The 17,518-nt window shown below is 50.9% G+C and overlaps 1 protein-coding gene across 8 annotated transcripts in view; it reads right to left on the bottom strand.

The window, feature by feature from the left end:
* Positions 1–17,518, bottom strand: part of Dysf (dysferlin) — a 181,044-nt gene that overhangs the window by 99,843 nt on the left and 63,683 nt on the right. For 4 of the 8 annotated variants that reach the window (XM_028762362.1, XM_028762359.1, XM_028762358.1 and 1 more), the window contains 8 exons: positions 11,647–11,685; positions 10,293–10,408; positions 9,861–9,974; positions 8,562–8,739; positions 7,894–8,018; positions 6,202–6,308; positions 1,517–1,709; positions 329–484 (listed from right to left, as the gene is read on the bottom strand). In XM_028762362.1, the coding sequence (XP_028618195.1) occupies positions 329–484; positions 1,517–1,709; positions 6,202–6,308; positions 7,894–8,018; positions 8,562–8,739; positions 9,861–9,974; positions 10,293–10,408; positions 11,647–11,685 (1,028 nt within the window). The remainder of the gene's footprint in view (positions 1–328; positions 485–1,516; positions 1,710–6,201; positions 6,309–7,893; positions 8,019–8,561; positions 8,740–9,860; positions 9,975–10,292; positions 10,409–11,646; positions 11,686–17,518) is intronic. The other 4 variants (XM_028762363.1, XM_028762361.1, XM_028762360.1 and 1 more) reach the window with 1 other exon arrangement.

A 17,518-nucleotide genomic window follows, 5' to 3' on the forward strand; every position in this document is an offset into this window, starting at 1 on the left:
TTCTCAATCTCATTGTGTAGCCAAGGATGATCTTGAACTCTTGGTCCTCCTGCCTCTATATCCCAAGTGTTAGGATTACAAGAAAGTACCATCATACTTCGTTTTTTTTGTTTGTTTGTTTATTCCAACCCCACATTCCAGCACCCCCCAGCAAGCCTCCTAGACTCACTGCATGGGACCTGGAGAGTTGGAGGGAACTGAAGAAAAAGAAAGATATTTTACTCAAATGCTCCTTCCAAAAAAGGACTGGATGAGGGATCAGGGAAAGCTGAAGAGAGGCCTTGCATTGATAAAATCCTTTGGTGACCCCAGCAGAGAGAATACTCACTTTCAGAAAGATGGTCTGTAGTTTCCCACAGTTCCTGCCACAGTAGCTGGGGCCCCGCCGGGAGAAGAGGACTTCATGGGCAGGCACCCGTTGGTAGGCCACACGCTTGTCACCCTGCAGCATCCAGATGATAATATCTGGCAGGCTGTTCTGGGGCTGAAGAGAGGGTGGCGGTCAAGGTGGAGATGGTGACATGTACGAGTCATACCCGATCTCTGACTCAAAGGCCACAAAGGTCTTGCCTCACTCACTCAGCTCTTGTCCCACACTGCCCACTCAGGGCCCTGCCTTTGGCTGTCAGCTTAGAGAGGAGTCCCCGCAAATGTCTCTGAGACACTCATGCATTTCTGAGAAGATACTCCTACACAGAGCAGGGAAGATGTGGTCTGCTAGGTGTTCCTCCTTCTTCCTGCTGACCCTAGGACCCTAAGGTCTGCAGGCTTAGAGGAGCAGATGCCACGCCAACAGGGACTCCTTGCCACCTTCCCAGGGCTCTTCAGAGAGACTGAGGTCCCAGACTTGGGGGGTAGGAGCTGAAAGGATATTGAGGATTCGCCTTTGCCCTCTCCCCACCACGGTACAAATTCTGCGAAGAGGGTAGGATCAGGAGCAAGGTTCCAGAGACTGCCAGTTAGCAGTCTGGGGGACAGTCCCAACCATTATGAGGAGATACCCAGGGAACTGGTCATGTGCTACCACCCTGCCCAGGAAAACACTAAGGTTCATCACTCCTCTCCAAACAGCTTTTCCCATTTCCTTTCTACAGCCCTCTGTTCCAGATACCATCTCCCTGTACATGCCCAGGTACCATCCCTTCTCACCTCCCATATTTCCTACAGACAGGAACTAGTGGTCCAGAAGGAGTCAGGTCCCTGGGGAAACAGGCTTCAACAGGAGACCTAGAGCCAGACGCTCTGAGCTCTGGGACCAGCCTTATTCTAGCATCCTTCAATAAGCTAGAGTCTAGCTACTGAGTATCTACTATGTGTTAGACTCTGAGTTGGACACTGTAACACCCAATATGTATGCCATTGTGTCCTGCAAATGGGCATACTAGAGCTCAGAAGGTTAAGGGACCTGCCCCCAAGGTCACCTAGCAACAGACCCAGGAATGTACCACAGTGTAAACATTTGGTCTACATTCCAGGAGGCAGGAAGGCTGAAGAAAGGCCTCACAGGATTCACTACCTCCTCAGCCAGGGCACGGAGATGGAGAAGCCAGTCTTCAGCCTGCTCCAGGGCGGTGGGGAGCTCACTGTGGCCAAGCTTCAAGGCCAGGGCAGCTTCTTTGATCTGGCTCAGGTGACGGGTACGTAGCCGGAACAGGTACTGATCAAGGTGGGTGGCAGAAGGTATTTCATGAATGTCACACAGCGGCTGGCTACGAGAGACAGGTGGGACGCGTTTGTTCACCAGGGCTCCACACACCACAGAGGCAGGTGCATGCATACACAAGTATGTACATTTATAGGGTCCCTACCCACTGCCAGCCTGCTGGATGCTCACCTCAGCGTGACCTGCCTGCTGCAGGAAGCCTTCCTCACACACCCTGGCCCTCCTACTCCTGCTCTGAAACATGTCTCCTTATTCCCAGGCTACTCTTTTTGGAATAACCCTCAACTTCTAGTCTAGTGGGTTCTTTTGTATGAGTACTTCCCCCACCCACCCCCACTGACTGCAAGCTCTCAGAGGACCTAGAGGGTCTCTTTCCTGGCCCCTTGTGTAGTCTAGGGCAGAGGCCAGAGGCTAAGTTGTCCCACACTAAAATAAATCCCTTCTGTGTTGGGCGCACACTCTCTCCAAGAAGGAAATTTATGGACCCCTGACTAGCTACTGCAGACGCTGTGGGGAAGCCAGCAGCCATGAATACAGAAGCATCCACCCTGGCTGCCCCCGGAGTCGGCCCTCCCAGAATCCTGAGCTTTGGAAAGCCTTCTGAGCACAGCTAGGGTACTGAGGCCCTCAAATAACAGTGCTGAAGCCCAAGTGAGGAGTTAAGTTAAACTCCGTCCTGTGTGGGGGCAAAGATCTCTGATCCCAGACTCATTACACAGGGGCTTTCTAAAAGCCCCACAGATGGAAGCTCCAGAGCATCCCAGGACTGGATGTGCACACCCAAGGGAAATGCTAGAAAAGAATGGGCGAACTCCAGTTCTCCCTCCCCAAGCAGGACCCTCCAGCTGGCCCAGCCCTTGCCCTCAAATAGGACATTCGTCAATGCTGAGCCAGGCCTGCTCTGCTCTGCAGCCCCCGCCCCCTCCCCGCAGCGTCTGGACTCCGGGCTCCCGGCTGATTTATTTTTTCTGCCAATTTCCCCGAGCTATGCAGAACCAATTACCGCCGGAGCGCCGCGGCACCGCTCTGGCAGGCCCTCGGCGCGCTGCGTCTTTCCTGTTATTTTTTTTAATTGAATTTTTAGGGTGGGGGGAGCGGGTGCGCGAGCTCCATCTCGGAGAAACTTAAGCCCCGGGGCCCGTCTCAGGTCACGTACTGCACACCCTGTGGTAATATAATATTTACTGCCCCGAGGGTGCCGCGGACGGCAGCCCCGGGCCGGCGGCAGCAGCGGGCGGAGGCCGTGCGTGGTGGGTGAGGGGCCCTGGCGCACAGTGGAGCAGAGAGCAGGAGAAGCCCAGTCAAGGTCAGAAGCTACAGAGGACCCTCCAGCAGACCACCCAACCAAGACTCCTCAAGACAAGTTCTCACCACTCAAAGATGCCCTGGCTCTTTCTCACCAAAGGTCCAATACTGGGATACAGAAAGGGGGTCTGAGGAGAAAACTGCACCCCTAGCCCTCCCTGCAAATGGAAGGTGGGCCATGGCAGGGTTCATTAACACCAGGAAGCAGATCTGGCTACTCACCAAGTCACCACCTGTCCCTGGGGACCAGTCCAAAGAAATGACCATCCCCCAATTTTGCCTTCTCATGAGGGAAAACTGAGGCAGCCTGCCATTTCCCACAGGAGCAGCCTTGGAGTGTTTCCCAGAAAAAAAGTGGCCCTGATCTGCACCTGCAGGGCTGACAGGAACTATTCCTGTGCAGAATGTTAGGAAGGGCTTTGTAGCTGCTAGAACAGCATGATGGCAGAAAGTAATACACAGGGGCAAGGGGTGCATTATGGGGGGGGGGTCCAGCAAGCCAGCAATGACTCAGAAGAGATGAGGGTTATTAGACACCCCGTGGGAAAAACAGTCCTCTCCAGGTAAAGAAGGGAAAGAGAGAGGGAGAGAGGGAAGGAAGGAGGGAGAAAAGGAGGAAAGGAGGGAAGGGAAGGAAGGAGGGAGACTGGGCTGGGGAGGGGAGAGGAAATGAAGGCTGTAAGAGTTGCTATGGTTTGTGCTGTGATCTCTGAAGGTGGCAGACCCATAGATCCAAGAGGAAACAGGAGATGGTGATAGAGTCTGTGTGGGGCATGTGTGGCCTTAGACACAGCCTGACCCAGGCTGGAAGGATGGACACATGCAGAGGAGTCCCAGTGAGTCCAGAGTTCAGAGAAGACAGCTTTGGTACATTGGTTCAGGAGGGGACGGGGGTGGGGGAGGCTCGGGGTGAGCTAGGAAAGGGTTCTAGCTGGAGACGACAAGGCTGAGAGCAGGTAGTCAGCCCAGGTCAGCCATGACACCTGCTTATGCCGAAGCCTTGGGCAGCATGGTGGCAGCCTCGGGTGGTGCTCAGAGGGATGGATCTGGAGTCCCTTCCCTGAAGATCCTGTCAAATATCCTGAGAGGATGAGAGTCCTGGGACTGATGTCCCACAGAGGCCTGGGCATCCTCCTGCCCCCAGGACAGTGACAGAAGAGCCTGGTTTGACAGTGTTTCAGATGCATTCTCCCTAAGAGGAACTGAGGACAGCCTAGGACCAAGTCCCACAGGCTCCAAAGTCCCAGCACCTCAGATTTAGCAGGGATTGGGTCCCACCAGCCCACAGACTTGCCTGTTCCACCCCACAATTGCCATGAGCAGTACTGCAGAAACCCACTCTCTGCTTGCCACTGTCCAGAGTGGCATCACTGGGCATTGGGCACAGCAGCCTTCCTGTAGACATGCCCAAGGCACAGGATGCTCTGAGAAGATGCCTCCTCCTGCATCCTCTACAAGCTGACTGTGCCCTGTGTGCCCCTCCGGCACCACTTTCCCTCCTCCTCCAGACCAAAGCCATTTCCTGATGCCTCATCTCATGGACCTCACTCTGCTTCCCTCCTGCTAAGCCTTTCAGGGAATGACCCCCAAAGCCTACCCAGCTGCTGTGGCCATAGCTAGGGAATCATCCTGGGCCTTTCTAGGGCCTCATGTCCTATCTATGACAGAGTAACAGAGGGATATTCTTCCACTTACTTGACATGCGAGTCTGGGCATGTCAATCAATCTCTGTGTGCCTCAGTTTCCTTATTTGGCCCTCAGAGAATGATATGATCAGAGTTTCAGGCTTGGTGAGTAGAATGCACACAAATTTCCCACACAGTGCCTGTCACAAAGTCTGTGCTGTTCTCGGTTCCCTCCACATCCACCCTCCCCAGCTCCACTGCCTTAGCTGCCTGTGTCTTAGGTCGCTTCACAGCCCTGTGTCTCCTCTCTTGCCATCCTGAAGCCACCACAAGCATCTGACCCAGGAGTCTTCTTCCTCCTCAACGTAGCCAAGCTTGAGCTCTACTTGGCAGGGCCCCTAAAGCCTGCCTTGCTGGGAATTAACTGTCCTTGGTAACTCTGAAGGTAGCAGGCATTTTAGGGCTGCATGCCTTGGTCTGGGAAGTATCTTCTCCACTTCCTACCTTAACATTTCCTCCAGGAATCTGTTTGGGAAGATTGTTCCACTGTCTGTAACCACTCTGAGCTCCCACAGGTCATGCCTCTCACTCCACATCATACCTAGAGGGCTCAAGCTGTGGCCTTATCAACAGAGCTGGGGCTGAGCCTGGTATGGGGAAGGTATAGAGAATGAAGGAATGACCTGCTTGGGGCAGAAGCAAGGCCATTCTATTGGGATCACATTCCAGGATATGCAAGCACCGGTTCCACATCTCTCATGGTGAGAGCGTTTTTTTCTGATGCCCTTCAATAGAGCTCTCCAGCTAGTCTGAGAAAGGAGAAGATAGGGTGGGGGTGGGGGGAATGGCTACCTTCATACAGAATGCCAGAGAGTGCAAGCCCATTTCATAGCTGAGAAACCAGGGCCACGGAGACAGAGCTACTGAACACCAGCAGACTGCGTGAGGGCAGGTCCCCTGGTTCCCTGCATTTGTCACTGTGGTAATCACGGTTCCTTTTACTCATGCCTCCTCACGGTGCCAGTCCTTTGTTGATTAGATATCATTAAGGAGTCATTCTTCCTGCCAAGTTCAACTTCAAAACTCCCATCGCAACACTGCCACTACCCCAGCCCTCCTGGGTGTGGAGGAGATGTTGAGGTGAGCCTCCTCTGCGGACCTACATTCATTCCCTTTCTTCCTCACTCCCAGGCCCTTTGTTCCTGAAGCTGACAATCATCCGTGTGCAATGAAAGCCTAAACAGAAACCATGGTCCTTGACAACATGGCCTTGGGGAAAGGAGGGGTGCCCCCACCCCAGCTTCTCCTGGAGATTCCATCAGGGAGCTATGAGGTCGGGGATCAGACACACAATGCTTCCCATTCAGGTGAGCTGGTCGCCCGGCCCACAGCTGCTGCTGCTGCTGCGGGGAGATTTATGACCTGTTCTAAACGTCACCTTTTCAACTCCCGGTGCAGGCTCCAGCACCTCTGGGCTCAGTGCTGGCCAGACTGCTGGCCAAGCGTGGCTGGGAGACGTGCTTCTGCTCACCACCACACACGAGCACTCCTGAGGAGCCAGCCTTGGCTGAGCCAGAGAGGCATCTGAAGGTGCCAAGTACCCCCTACCTGCAGTCTGCAAGGAGCTCGTCTGTCAACTGAACCACCAGGGCATCCACATCCTCGGAGGAACACTGTGCCTTCAGAGCCAAGTGGACCTGCTCCAGGTTAGCTTCCTGAGGAAAAGCAACCCTAGGTCAGGAGTATCCCCACAAAGCAGGACTCAACCCCAGGCCCTGCCACTGAGCCAGAAAGGAACGGATAGTAGGAGCAGGAAAAGGCAAAGCCAGACTCGATCTGCCAGCAATGTCCTGGCTCCAGAATCTTCCAGGATGCCCCAACTCTCAAGCCAGACCCCCAGTCTCACACATGGACACGAGGCGGGCCTTTGCTAACTAGAGATATTTCACAGCCTGAATGCATCCCCTCCGACCTGCCGCTTCAACGCCAGGCCTGATTCCCCACAGGGGAGTGGATCTCTCTGAGACAACACTGGTCAGTCTTTTCTGGAATCACCCACACTGCCAGATCCAGATCTAGCCAGTCTCCCCCAGCAACCATTCAATGGGCATAAAGACCAGACTCCCAGAGCTTGACTCTTGGAGTTTTATCTGATCTCTTTCTTTCGGGACTTGTCCTAGGGCAAGGTCCTGGGCTAGGCCAACCTGAAAATACCTGTCAGCCCAGAGCTGCCTCAGTCTCCTAAGTAGCCCTCTCCACACGTCAGGGCATGTGATGTGTGTTCCACCCTGGGGGACAAACCCTAGGAGGCAAACTCAGTCCCTGCTGTCTGGGAACTGTGGAGTTCTGGTAGAATAATGAGGAACCCAGAGGACAGCAGGACAGTGATTTTGCAGTCTCGATTCCAAGTCCTCCCACTGGCACTAGCTGCCCATCACCAGCAGCTTCCAGTTTCAAGGACACTACCCCTCCCTTGCCTTTCTGCCTCCCTTCCTACTGTGCTCATCAGCCATTCCTAGGTCTCTTCACCCCCCACCCCATGCTGCCCCTCATTCCCACCACGTAGCCACGCTTTCCCCACTTGGGTGATGCTCCCTGGAAGGGAGCCTGGAGCCACTGCCTGAACCAGCCAGCAGCTTCCCAGCATCCTTCTCCCCTCCCTTGGCCTTTACATCCCTGCCCTCTCAAGATTCTCCTGCATGCCCTGACTAAACGTAAGGCAGCGTAAAAGGAAAGAGGGGTTCCCAGAAGCCTCTCCTCACTCCCAAAGCAGACTATCCCTCACGTTCAAACACTCTGCCCCCTCCCCAGGGTCCCAGCTTTGAACCCCAGATCATTTCTCTCAAATGTACCAAGACCTTGCAGCCCAAGTTCCACAAGCTCCCCAGAAAGCCATTTTCCTCCCAGGACCATCTCTTCCTCCTCTGAGTTCTTACCATGATATGCTAGATACAATCCTCCTCTCCCACATCCTCCCATTGTTCCCATGGTATCCTCTTGATGCCCCTTATCTGGTCTCTCCTCCATACTCCACACCTCTCCCTCAGCAGCCATGAAGGCCAAGTTGGGAACCCTAGCTTCTGGATTCTGAATTCTGGCTTCAGGCTGGAAGTGTATGACACACTGGAGAACGCCAGGCATATCCTGACACCTGTTATCTCTCAACTCTCTGTCGTTCAGTCATCTTCCATATCCACCTGGAGCGTCCCCAGTGGCCTTGATACCCCATCTCTACAAGTCTGCATATCCTTCTGGCAGGGCTAGAAACCAGGCACCATGTCTGGACAGGATCCCACTCACCAGCTGGTCAGCGATCCTGAGGAGCTGGTTTTGAGCCTCAATTCGATGGCTGATGTCTTCCCAGTATGAGGACAGCACCACCACAGGCTTCACGTTGCCCCAAGGCAAGTAATAGTAGTGACATCCTACAGGGAGGGGAGAGGGACCTGAGCACTGGACAGAGACCCACGGCAGTGAAACACCATTCTGAAGAGCATAGCGCTCAGGCCACAGAGCCCAGCTTGAGAGAGGACTAAAGATAGGAGGCAGGACCCGTTTTGCTTTCTCCTTAAATGCTTGTGGTGTGGCCAGTAGTTCCCAGTATCCAAACAAGGTGACTGAGCACACCTGGGGTGCAAGGTGGGTGTACAGACTGCTCTGGATCTCACATCAAAATAAGAGAGATGATAGAGTGTCTCTGGAAGACCCAAGCTCACATTGCCAAGGACTCTAAGCCAAGCCTCCAGGCCCCATGTGATGATGGGAATAGCTCAGGACCAGGTCAGCTACAGAACACTGATAATCAAGCAGGAATCCAAACTGTGGATGCAGTGGGCCCCCCAAGAGGAGTATGAGGGACAATACAAGAATTACAGGAGAGGAACACCCCACAAGGTTTGCTGTGGTTTCCACAGGAGGCAAGGGTTGACATTCTCCCTATGACCCAGGTCCCCTGCAGCCTCACCCACCATCAAAGACTGCCCGGCTGTACTGGGTGGTGGAAGCCAACGGCAGGCAGGTGGTGTCAAACTTGTTTCCGTAGTTCCCAATGCTGACCTCGAACTGGATAGCATCATCCACATCCTGCAGCATTGTGGCTGAGTAGAAGGCAGCAAAGAGGGAATATTTGCGTCTCCTCAGGTACTTCTGCAGGCAGAGTGAGCAGGCCAGAGATCACAGGAGAAGACAAACAAGACCCTCAGCAGGGTGGATCCCATAGACGACAGACCCGAGCCATGACCTGGACCCAGAAACTCCTTCTGGCTGGGCAGATAGTGACAGACACCCCAAAGGAACAGCCTCCAGAGTTGGTTACTAAATGAACAAACTCTTTCCAGGTCTGTGCACATTTGCTCATGTTTCCTAAAAGAATCTGCTCCTCCAAGGTCAGGCTGCTCCTTAATCCAAACCAGCATCAATGGCACCACCATGTCCACAGAGCAGGGTCTCCCGCAGTGTCCCTCAGGGCGTCCTACACCTCATCTGCCCTTTAAAGGGGCTGAAAACTCTCAGTGATCATGCCCTGCCCTGACACGCTCACATGCACACACGTCCGACAGCCCTGCAGTCTGCACAGACCATATGCTCATAATGTGTAGCTCAAGTTGTCTCCCTCCCCAAGGCCAAGCACAGGGCTGAGACAATGTAAAAGACTCATGTGTCTTGACGTGAAACAACACAATTTTATTATAGTCACCTCTTCGGAAAGCTGGGAGAAAGGAACTGAAGAGGTGAGGTTTGGATCATGTGAACGGTGATGACAGATAACACTTACTGAGCGCCTACTGTGTGCACACATCGTCTCACCACCATCTCCTAAGATAACTACACAAAGGAGGCATCCGGCACATGGGAGGGACAGCGTAGACACCTGAGGTAGCTAACCACAGTGTCCAAACGCTCCTGGAGACCATGCATGGCTCTGATATTTCTGGGGCCGTAGAGTCTTCGTCTGTAAATAGGGTTAACAACAGCCACCTTGCAGCATGCTGGATTTGAAGACGTCAGTGGTAAACGGTGTCTCACCAACCTCATTGTTAGCTGTATTAAGTTCTGAGTTTCTATAATACTTTCATCTATCTCCCTTAAACCTCAAAGCATTCCTAAGGTGGGATATTACACTATTCTCCCCTTACCACTGAGACATGAGGGCCCAAGAAGTGTCACTGTATTAAGTGCTGTTAAGAACTGAAGAAGGCCCTCTACCACAGTTCTTAGCAGCCTTGTTCCTATTCCCAAGCCAGCTGTCTCCCAGAGCATGTCCTCACCTCCACTCTCAGGATATCATCAGCAGGAAGGTCTTCCACCTTCTGCTCACTGTGCTCCACCAGTTTGGTCTCCAGGGACAACAGAACCCTGCCTCGATAAGCCACACCTTCTCCCTGCAAGAGAAAGTCACAGTCTCGAGCCAAGGGGTTAGGAGGCAGGAAAACACAACACGTGACAACATAAGTCACCTCTACAGTGCCAATCCTTGGCCCTAACAAGGGCATGAAAGCTGAGGGAGATGGGCTGGGTGTCTTGGAATGCAGACAGCAAACAGGCCCAACTAGCCCAGGAGAAAAAAAGCCAGAGGGCCAAACAGAGGGAGTGCTCTGAGGGGTTTTGCTCAGACCTCGTGAGGCCCGTGGACTATCATCTGGGCCCACATACTGACAGGCCAGGCTGGAGAGCCTTGGAGGTTGTGTGTGGCCACTCACCTTTCCCGTGTTGAGCTCCGCATAAGGATCTGGGAAGCCCGTGAACTCTCGGGGACTGCCATAGAGGTTCACATAGCAGGGCCCAAAAGTGGGGAGGAAGCCCAGGTTGTCATCCACTGAAAGATACAAGAAGGTATCAGAGAGGTGGCCCCGTGGACCCTTGTAGGGTTCAACCTATCCACCTTCATCTCTAGCCCTCAGTTTCCTCCATCTGCACCATAAGTGGCCCCTGAACACGTATAATGAATAATACACTAGCAATGACTATCATTAAGTCCCCTCTGTCCCCTGAGTCCTCAGCATGCTGAACTGCGACTATCTTATTAGTCCTCTGTGACAGGTGAGGAGACTGAGTCTCAGAGATGTGACCAAGCACAGGGTAGCAAGGGTGCAGCACCCTCGGCTGGCATGTGACCGAGCACAGGATAGCAAGGGTGCAGCACACTCGGCTGGCCACACAAGCTGAGGCTCAGACCACAGGAGAGGGGAACACAGGTGGTTTCAGAGGCAGGTGGCCAGAGAAGCCAGGTCCCAGGGACCCTCCCTCCTCACACATGCATTTGTTGGAAGAGTTGGAAAACAGATAGAGGGTCATCACCCCCTCTTCTGGTATATGCTCTCTTGACAATGTCACAGCTGCCCTTCCTGGGACAGACCTCACAGGCTAGATTCTGAAACCCTACAAAGGCAGGACATTCAGAATGCTCAAGGCAGAGCCATTGTCAGGACCATCCCGGTGTCTCTGTCCACACAAGGCTGAGCCAGGGCAAGCACAGGGAAAACAGCCTCCACATAGACCTGAGACCTGCTCAGCCGGGCATGAGGCTGTCTCACTAAGCTATGAGGCTGAGACAGTGCAGGGGCGTGGGGGAGGCAGGGGCAGCCAGAGCTACCCTGCCTATCACCTTTCCACATACCTCCTCCTCCAGACCCCAGTGCAGACAGGGCTTGGCTTTGGGAAGCAAAGGGGAAGCTTTGGAATGATCAAATTCAGGGGACCGCTACTAACTGCTTGTCAGTCATCAAAATTATGATCTATCTCATGAATTATGCTTCAAGCATCTCTCATTCTCCTGGCCACTTCCAGATCCCAGGATGCCTCACAATCCCTCTGGCCCACTATGCCCCCCGTGTTGGAAGCATCAGCTGAGGTAGGGTCTGGGAGATCTAGAGGAAACTGGCCTTAAAGCATCCCAAGTAATTCGTATCAGTTACCCAGTGGCTGCGATTTGCCAGTGGTCAACTCAGAGACCTGGCTGTGGCTCAGTCCCCTTCATGCAAGTCAGAAAATTCCCCTCCAGCAGAAACCCCAATGTCCCATCCCCTCGTGGATCCCTAGGTGACAGCAACGTACGGTCAGTGGCCGGACTCTTGAGCACACCTGCAGGCTCCTCTGAAGCATAAAGAAATGGAAGAGGGGTTAGGATGGACGAGGCAGCGTGGGGAATGGTTACGTGAACAGGAGTCTGGATGGACTGACAGGCTTCGTGAATGGACAACAAAGGAAGGCACACACCCTGCCCCCAACTCCAACCAGACAGCCCTCCACACGTCTGTGACCTGAACCTCCATCCAACATACTCAAGAAACAATACACAGGAGAAAATGTACTTTTCTTCATTATGTACAGGTAGATTAGGAGGAATGGTGCAGAGAAAGAAACATGAAAAGGGAAAACACGAAAGAGCCATTGTGGACAAGAGAATACCCTGGGCTCGAAACCCAAGCATCAGATTGACAGTTGGGCCCAGCACACTGAGCAGAGGCCATTTAAGGCACAACATCTCCACCTAGTGGGTATTTCTAGTATTGCCACAGACAGCAACATTTTCTCAACATGAGCACCTGGGTCCGGCTCTTTCAGCCACTTTCAGTGAAGAGACAAATGCTAGCATATGCACATGAGCATATACATGCACGTTCATTAAAATAAATGTAATAAGAATAGTCTAACCGTTTTATTTTCCCACAGATTCATGATGGTTGCTATGAACAATCACGTGCAGTCCATAATGGCCTGTCATGCTCCAGTGTCCCTCAAAATAAATATGTGTCATCTCTTACAACCCTCAGGATGTGGCTTGGACAGCCTAGATTTAATGTGGCCCAAGACAATTCTTCATCCATTGTGACCCAGAGAATCCAGGATGGACAGCTCTGGAAGGCTCACAGAAAGGAGTGTGAAGCACGAATAAGCGGCAAATATGGTAGTCCAGAGACAAAGACAGGGATGGAGAACTGAGGCCAGACACCTAAAGAGGGACACGGCCCTGGGCTGGCCTTCAGATCTCTGCATCCAGGTCTCGGCCAATGTTAGCTGGTAAGAATCAGTGTGGGAGAGAGTGTACCCCGTGAGGCTTTTCTTACCTACGGGAACTGAGCTGGGCCCTGGCATAGACAAGTTCTCAGCCTGCAAGACTGACATACACAGGCACAGCTGTGGTCCCCAGATCCTACCTGAAGCTCCTCCCAAATGCTGTTTAGCAAGAGGAGCCTGTATCTTGGACTAATAAAAGCAGAGTCATAGATGGGACCCCTGTGTTCTTCTTGCCACGGACTGAATTTTAATCTGGCAGCCAATCAGAGACAGTTATCTACCAGTCCCACCAGCAAGCTAACCACCTACTGGTGGTGGTTGAAATTGCACAGGTGTCCTTGTTCGTTTGTATATTCGTTCATTTAGGAATCATAAGTAGATATGACTGTGGGCATTGGCACAGCCCTGCTGATGTCTTAGGCCAGTGCTTCCCAACTTGAGAACAGGTCACAAGTCTCTGGTGTTGAGGTTCACCCAGGTTTTCGCCCCTGTGTCTGCAGACAGCTCATAAAGTCAAGGGCAGGGAGAGCAAAGAAGTCACCCAACACAAAGCCACTATTTAGTCCTGGTCGTCTTTCTGCCAAAACACACGTGTTTCGCTGTGTTTTCCCTGAGCCTGGAGAGTTAGGCCCAAGGAAGCCCCAAGTCCCAGATGAACACACCTAGCTTTTTACTGTGAGAGTGAAGCCCAATTCCCTCACCTGGAGGAACTGGAAGGGACAGAGCAGCTGCCAGCCACAAGCCACAGCTCAGCAGGCGGTCCCCGGGGACATGCATGTACCCTGGAGAAGCCAAGCCATTACCTTCAGCCAGCCTTGCCAGCTCCCAAGGCTCGGCAGAGCCCCAAGTCCATGGCTCTGGCTGCCTGACACCCGCCCAGACTGGGCAGGAGGGAAAAGGGGAGACTGCTGGGAAATTCACCGTCATCTGTAATCCAAAGACAACTTTGGTTTTCTCAGTGCTGTTCTGAAGCACAATGTCCATATGAATGAAGGCATCAAAGATGCCTGCAAGTATCGAGGTCCCATCTTTCAAAAGAACGGTCACATCTAAAAGGGCATGCTCCTTCAAAAAAATAATAATAATAAAGTCTTCCCTTAATACGTTGGTGCACAGGGTCCAAAGAATACTTCAGTGTGCCCAGGCAAACTGTGGGCAGAAATGCTTAAGAGGTTAGTGTTAGGTCTTGTCCTTACTGGGGACAAAAACAAGAACACAAAAACAAAAGTCCAGGCTGAACCAAATCATCAGGAACCTCAAGGCAGAAAGAAGTGGTTTTGATTGATCGGTTTGTCGTTGTTGTTGTTGTCATTGTTTTGAGATACAGGCTCAATGAGTTAGCCCCGTGGGTCTTTTACTCACTATATAAACTGGGTGACCTCAAAACTTCTGATCCCTTTGCCTCTACCATTCAAGTGCTGGGCTCCCAGACACATACCGCCACACCCTGTTTGTATGGTGCCGGACGTGGAACCCAGGGCTTCTGTATGCTGAGCAAGTACTCTACCACCATATAGTACAGCTTGTGTTGTGTTTGGGGAAAAACAAGAAAACAAGGTAGTATGCCTTCCCAGAACAATAAAGAAGAAATACAAAAGAGAGGATCGAAAAGTGCCAGGGATATGTTCCAAGCAGGGCTTTTAGGCTAGGGAAAGAAACTTAGCCAGAGGCAAAGAGAGTGACAACCTTCAGGCCAGATAGCTTCATCCACCTGAGAAAGAGACCCATCTCTACAGGAAGGGACCTCAGAGAACCCAGGAAGTCACAAAGAATAACCCAGTTTCATCAATAAATTTAGCTCTGTTGTCATATTGATCTAGCTATTTTGCTGCACATTCCAGAAGAATGTGCAGAACAATCTGTGGTCCAGCCCTTGACGCGATCCCTGAGCACACTTGGTTGCTCGTGACTTGAGCGCCATCTAGTGACCATGGAGACAACCTTCTCTACTCTTTAAAACCAAGGTGCTAGGAGGCTGGACATAGGACCCAGGGGTAGGGTCTTCGCCGAACATGCTCAAGGCCCTAAATTTAATTCCCAGTACAATAAGTAAGGGAGTAAATAAATAAATTATACAATAAAAAGAAGAAATAACTATTTAGTAAAAAGAATGCCTCAAAAATAAAGGATGATGAGGCTGGGGAAAGCCTAAACTCTCATCAGGTGGCTAAGTACAGAGACAGCTGTATCATATTAGAAACTTTCCCAAAAAAAAAAAAAAACCACTCAAAATGCCATACTATGCCTTAAGTGTCATTAGTTCTTGTATTCAGAGACATAGACAGTACCCAGACAGAAAACTGAAGCAGACTCACGACATACAGGTTAGTCAGAACTGCCTCACTGGTACCCATGTAAGATGCTGTCCCCAACTCACGCTGCCACCTGTAAGTGCAAAGCAGCAGTTCACCAAACTCTCTGACCAGCTCATTGTGTGTGTGGGGTGCACTCTGGGACAGAGTCCTCACACTTAGGAGGGAAAGACACTCCCTGATAGTATACCTTCCAGAAGTATGCCTGTATGTGTTGGGTTGCTCAAAGTCTCACTGATGGGGTCAGAATGGCAGATCTATGCTAGACACTGAGAGGAGGGCATCAAGGGGAACACTGGATAAGTTTCAACCTCGGTGTGTATTTGAGATTTTCTGTAACTAGAAGCCTTTGGAATTGAGGATATAACTTGGCCAGTAGAGTACCTGCCTAGCATGCATGAAACCCTGTGTTCAATTTCCCATACTATATAAATCAGGCATGGTGGCACATGGCTGTAATCCCAGCACTTGGGGGAGTGGATACAAGGGGATCAGAAGTTGAAGGTTATTCTAGGCTTGATCTCACATAGTAAGACCAAGGAAAGTTTGAGATACAAGAGATCCTATCTTTTAAAAAAAATCACCACATGTACAGTATATACCTTTAATCTAGGCACCTGAGCCAAAGGCAGGTGAACTCCATGAGTTCAAGGCCAGGCTAGCTTCCCCCAACCACTGTACACCCGACACCAGAAAAGCTGTAAGTTCTAGGCCAGTCAGGGTTATGTACATATGACTCCGTCTCAAAGAAAAATATTTCATTTTGAAAAAATATTTCAGGGGAGTTAAAAAGAGGGGATGGAAGACCAGTGGGGGTGAGGCACATGAGCCAGCAAAGCTGCAGAGGGGCAGAGATAGAGAGAACCCCTCCCTGCCTGTGCAAACACCTCTACAGAGCACGCCTCAGTAGACAGTGAGTGGCATTGGCAGGGGTGGAATATCAAGCAGGCTGTGTTAAGCACAAAAGCCTCCATCTTAGAGGGGGACACACATTCGACAGGTTCAGGACAGCCTCCATCTGAATGCTACAGGAAATAGTTTGGGGTTTTCAAGCCCAAGCAAGTTTTGGGATAACTTCTGCAGGGAGATGGACCAGAGCAAAGAGGACCAGAATCAATGCAGGGAAAAAAAAAAAAAAGGATCTGTGGATGATGCTGATGGTGACGTGCATGAGTACCTGCCACCTCTGACCATTGAATCCCGGACACCAGTGGAGCTGGGGTAATCCACCAGGTCCCTAAGAGAAAGAAGATGAGAAGCCCCATTTTGTAGAGAAGAGATTGAGTGACCCCCCCTGATTATAAAGAACTTGAGCCCCAGCTGGCTGCAGAGCCACTAACCCATCCTGTCTGCCTTCAGCTGTCCTGAGCAGAGTCAAGAATAAGAGTCATTCAACTAAGATGCTTATCTCAGATAAAATTCAAGCAAGAATCTATAGACGATACCCTGGCTAATAGTAGCTTCCAGCGCAATGGTGGCCACCCAGCACTATCGTGGTGTCTCGGTTTAAGTGAGCACACTCAGCGGTGTACACACAACAGGAGCACCCAACAAGCTGTTTCTTGGAAGTCACAGAGAAATTCTGTGTGACCAGCATCTTCTAGATTCATTTGGAATCTAGTCAGATTCCCACACAAGGAACCAATCAGACTTTTCTCAGCAAATGCACCAAAACAAATTCAAAGTGTGTTACATATTCAAGGAGGAAACAGGTTTTAAGAATAAATTTAACTAAAGGTTAGAGTTATAGTTCATTTGGCAGAGTGCTTGCCTAGCATGCACAAAGCTCTGGGTTCCATCACATAAATCACATATAATAATTGTGATGGTTTGTATATGCTTGGACCAAGGAGGGGCACTATTAGAAGGTGTGGCCCTGTTGAGGTTGGTGTGTCACTGTGGGTGTAAGATTTAAGACCCACATCCTAGTTGCCTGGAAGCCAGTATTCTGCTAGCAGCCTTCACATGAAGATGTAGAACTCTCAGATCCTCCTTCACAATGCTTGCGTGGATGCTGCCATGTCCCCACCTTAATGATAATGGACTGAACCTCTGAGCCTGTAAGCCAGCCCCAATTAAATGTCTTTATAAGAGTTGCCTTGGTCATGGTGTCTGTTCACAGAAGTAAAACCCTAAGCAATGGTGCACACTTGTGTCCCAGCACTTCAACACTTGAAAGGTGGCAACAGAGGCAGAGACCACAGGGAAGAAAACACATGAACCACCAAATCTGCAGAGTGGCAGAGATATACAGATACCCTACTCACAAAGCCCTGGGATCCAGAGTTCAATGTCATCCTTGCAAACATAACAAGTTCAAGACCAGTCTGGATTATAGAAGACCTGACTCAAAAAGAAAAAAGTTTAAAGAAAACCTAGATGTTTGCCAAATAGTTATACATGGCCTATAAAACAGAAAAAATATTTTTGTTTTTAATAAGAAATTTAAAATATATATAAGCTAGTTAGAAAATTTGAGAAGGAAATAGTGAAAATAAGCCTAAACAGAGCTAAGGAATCCAGAACTGAAATCTCCAGTGAAGTTTTGTTTTGTTTTGTTTTGTTTTGTTTTGTTTTGTTTTGTTTTGTTTTGTTTT

The sequence above is a fragment of the Grammomys surdaster genome, unplaced genomic scaffold (genome assembly GCF_004785775.1).
Source record: "Grammomys surdaster isolate TR1022 unplaced genomic scaffold, NIH_TR_1.0 133, whole genome shotgun sequence".
In the NCBI taxonomy this organism is placed as follows: Eukaryota; Metazoa; Chordata; class Mammalia; order Rodentia; family Muridae; genus Grammomys; species Grammomys surdaster.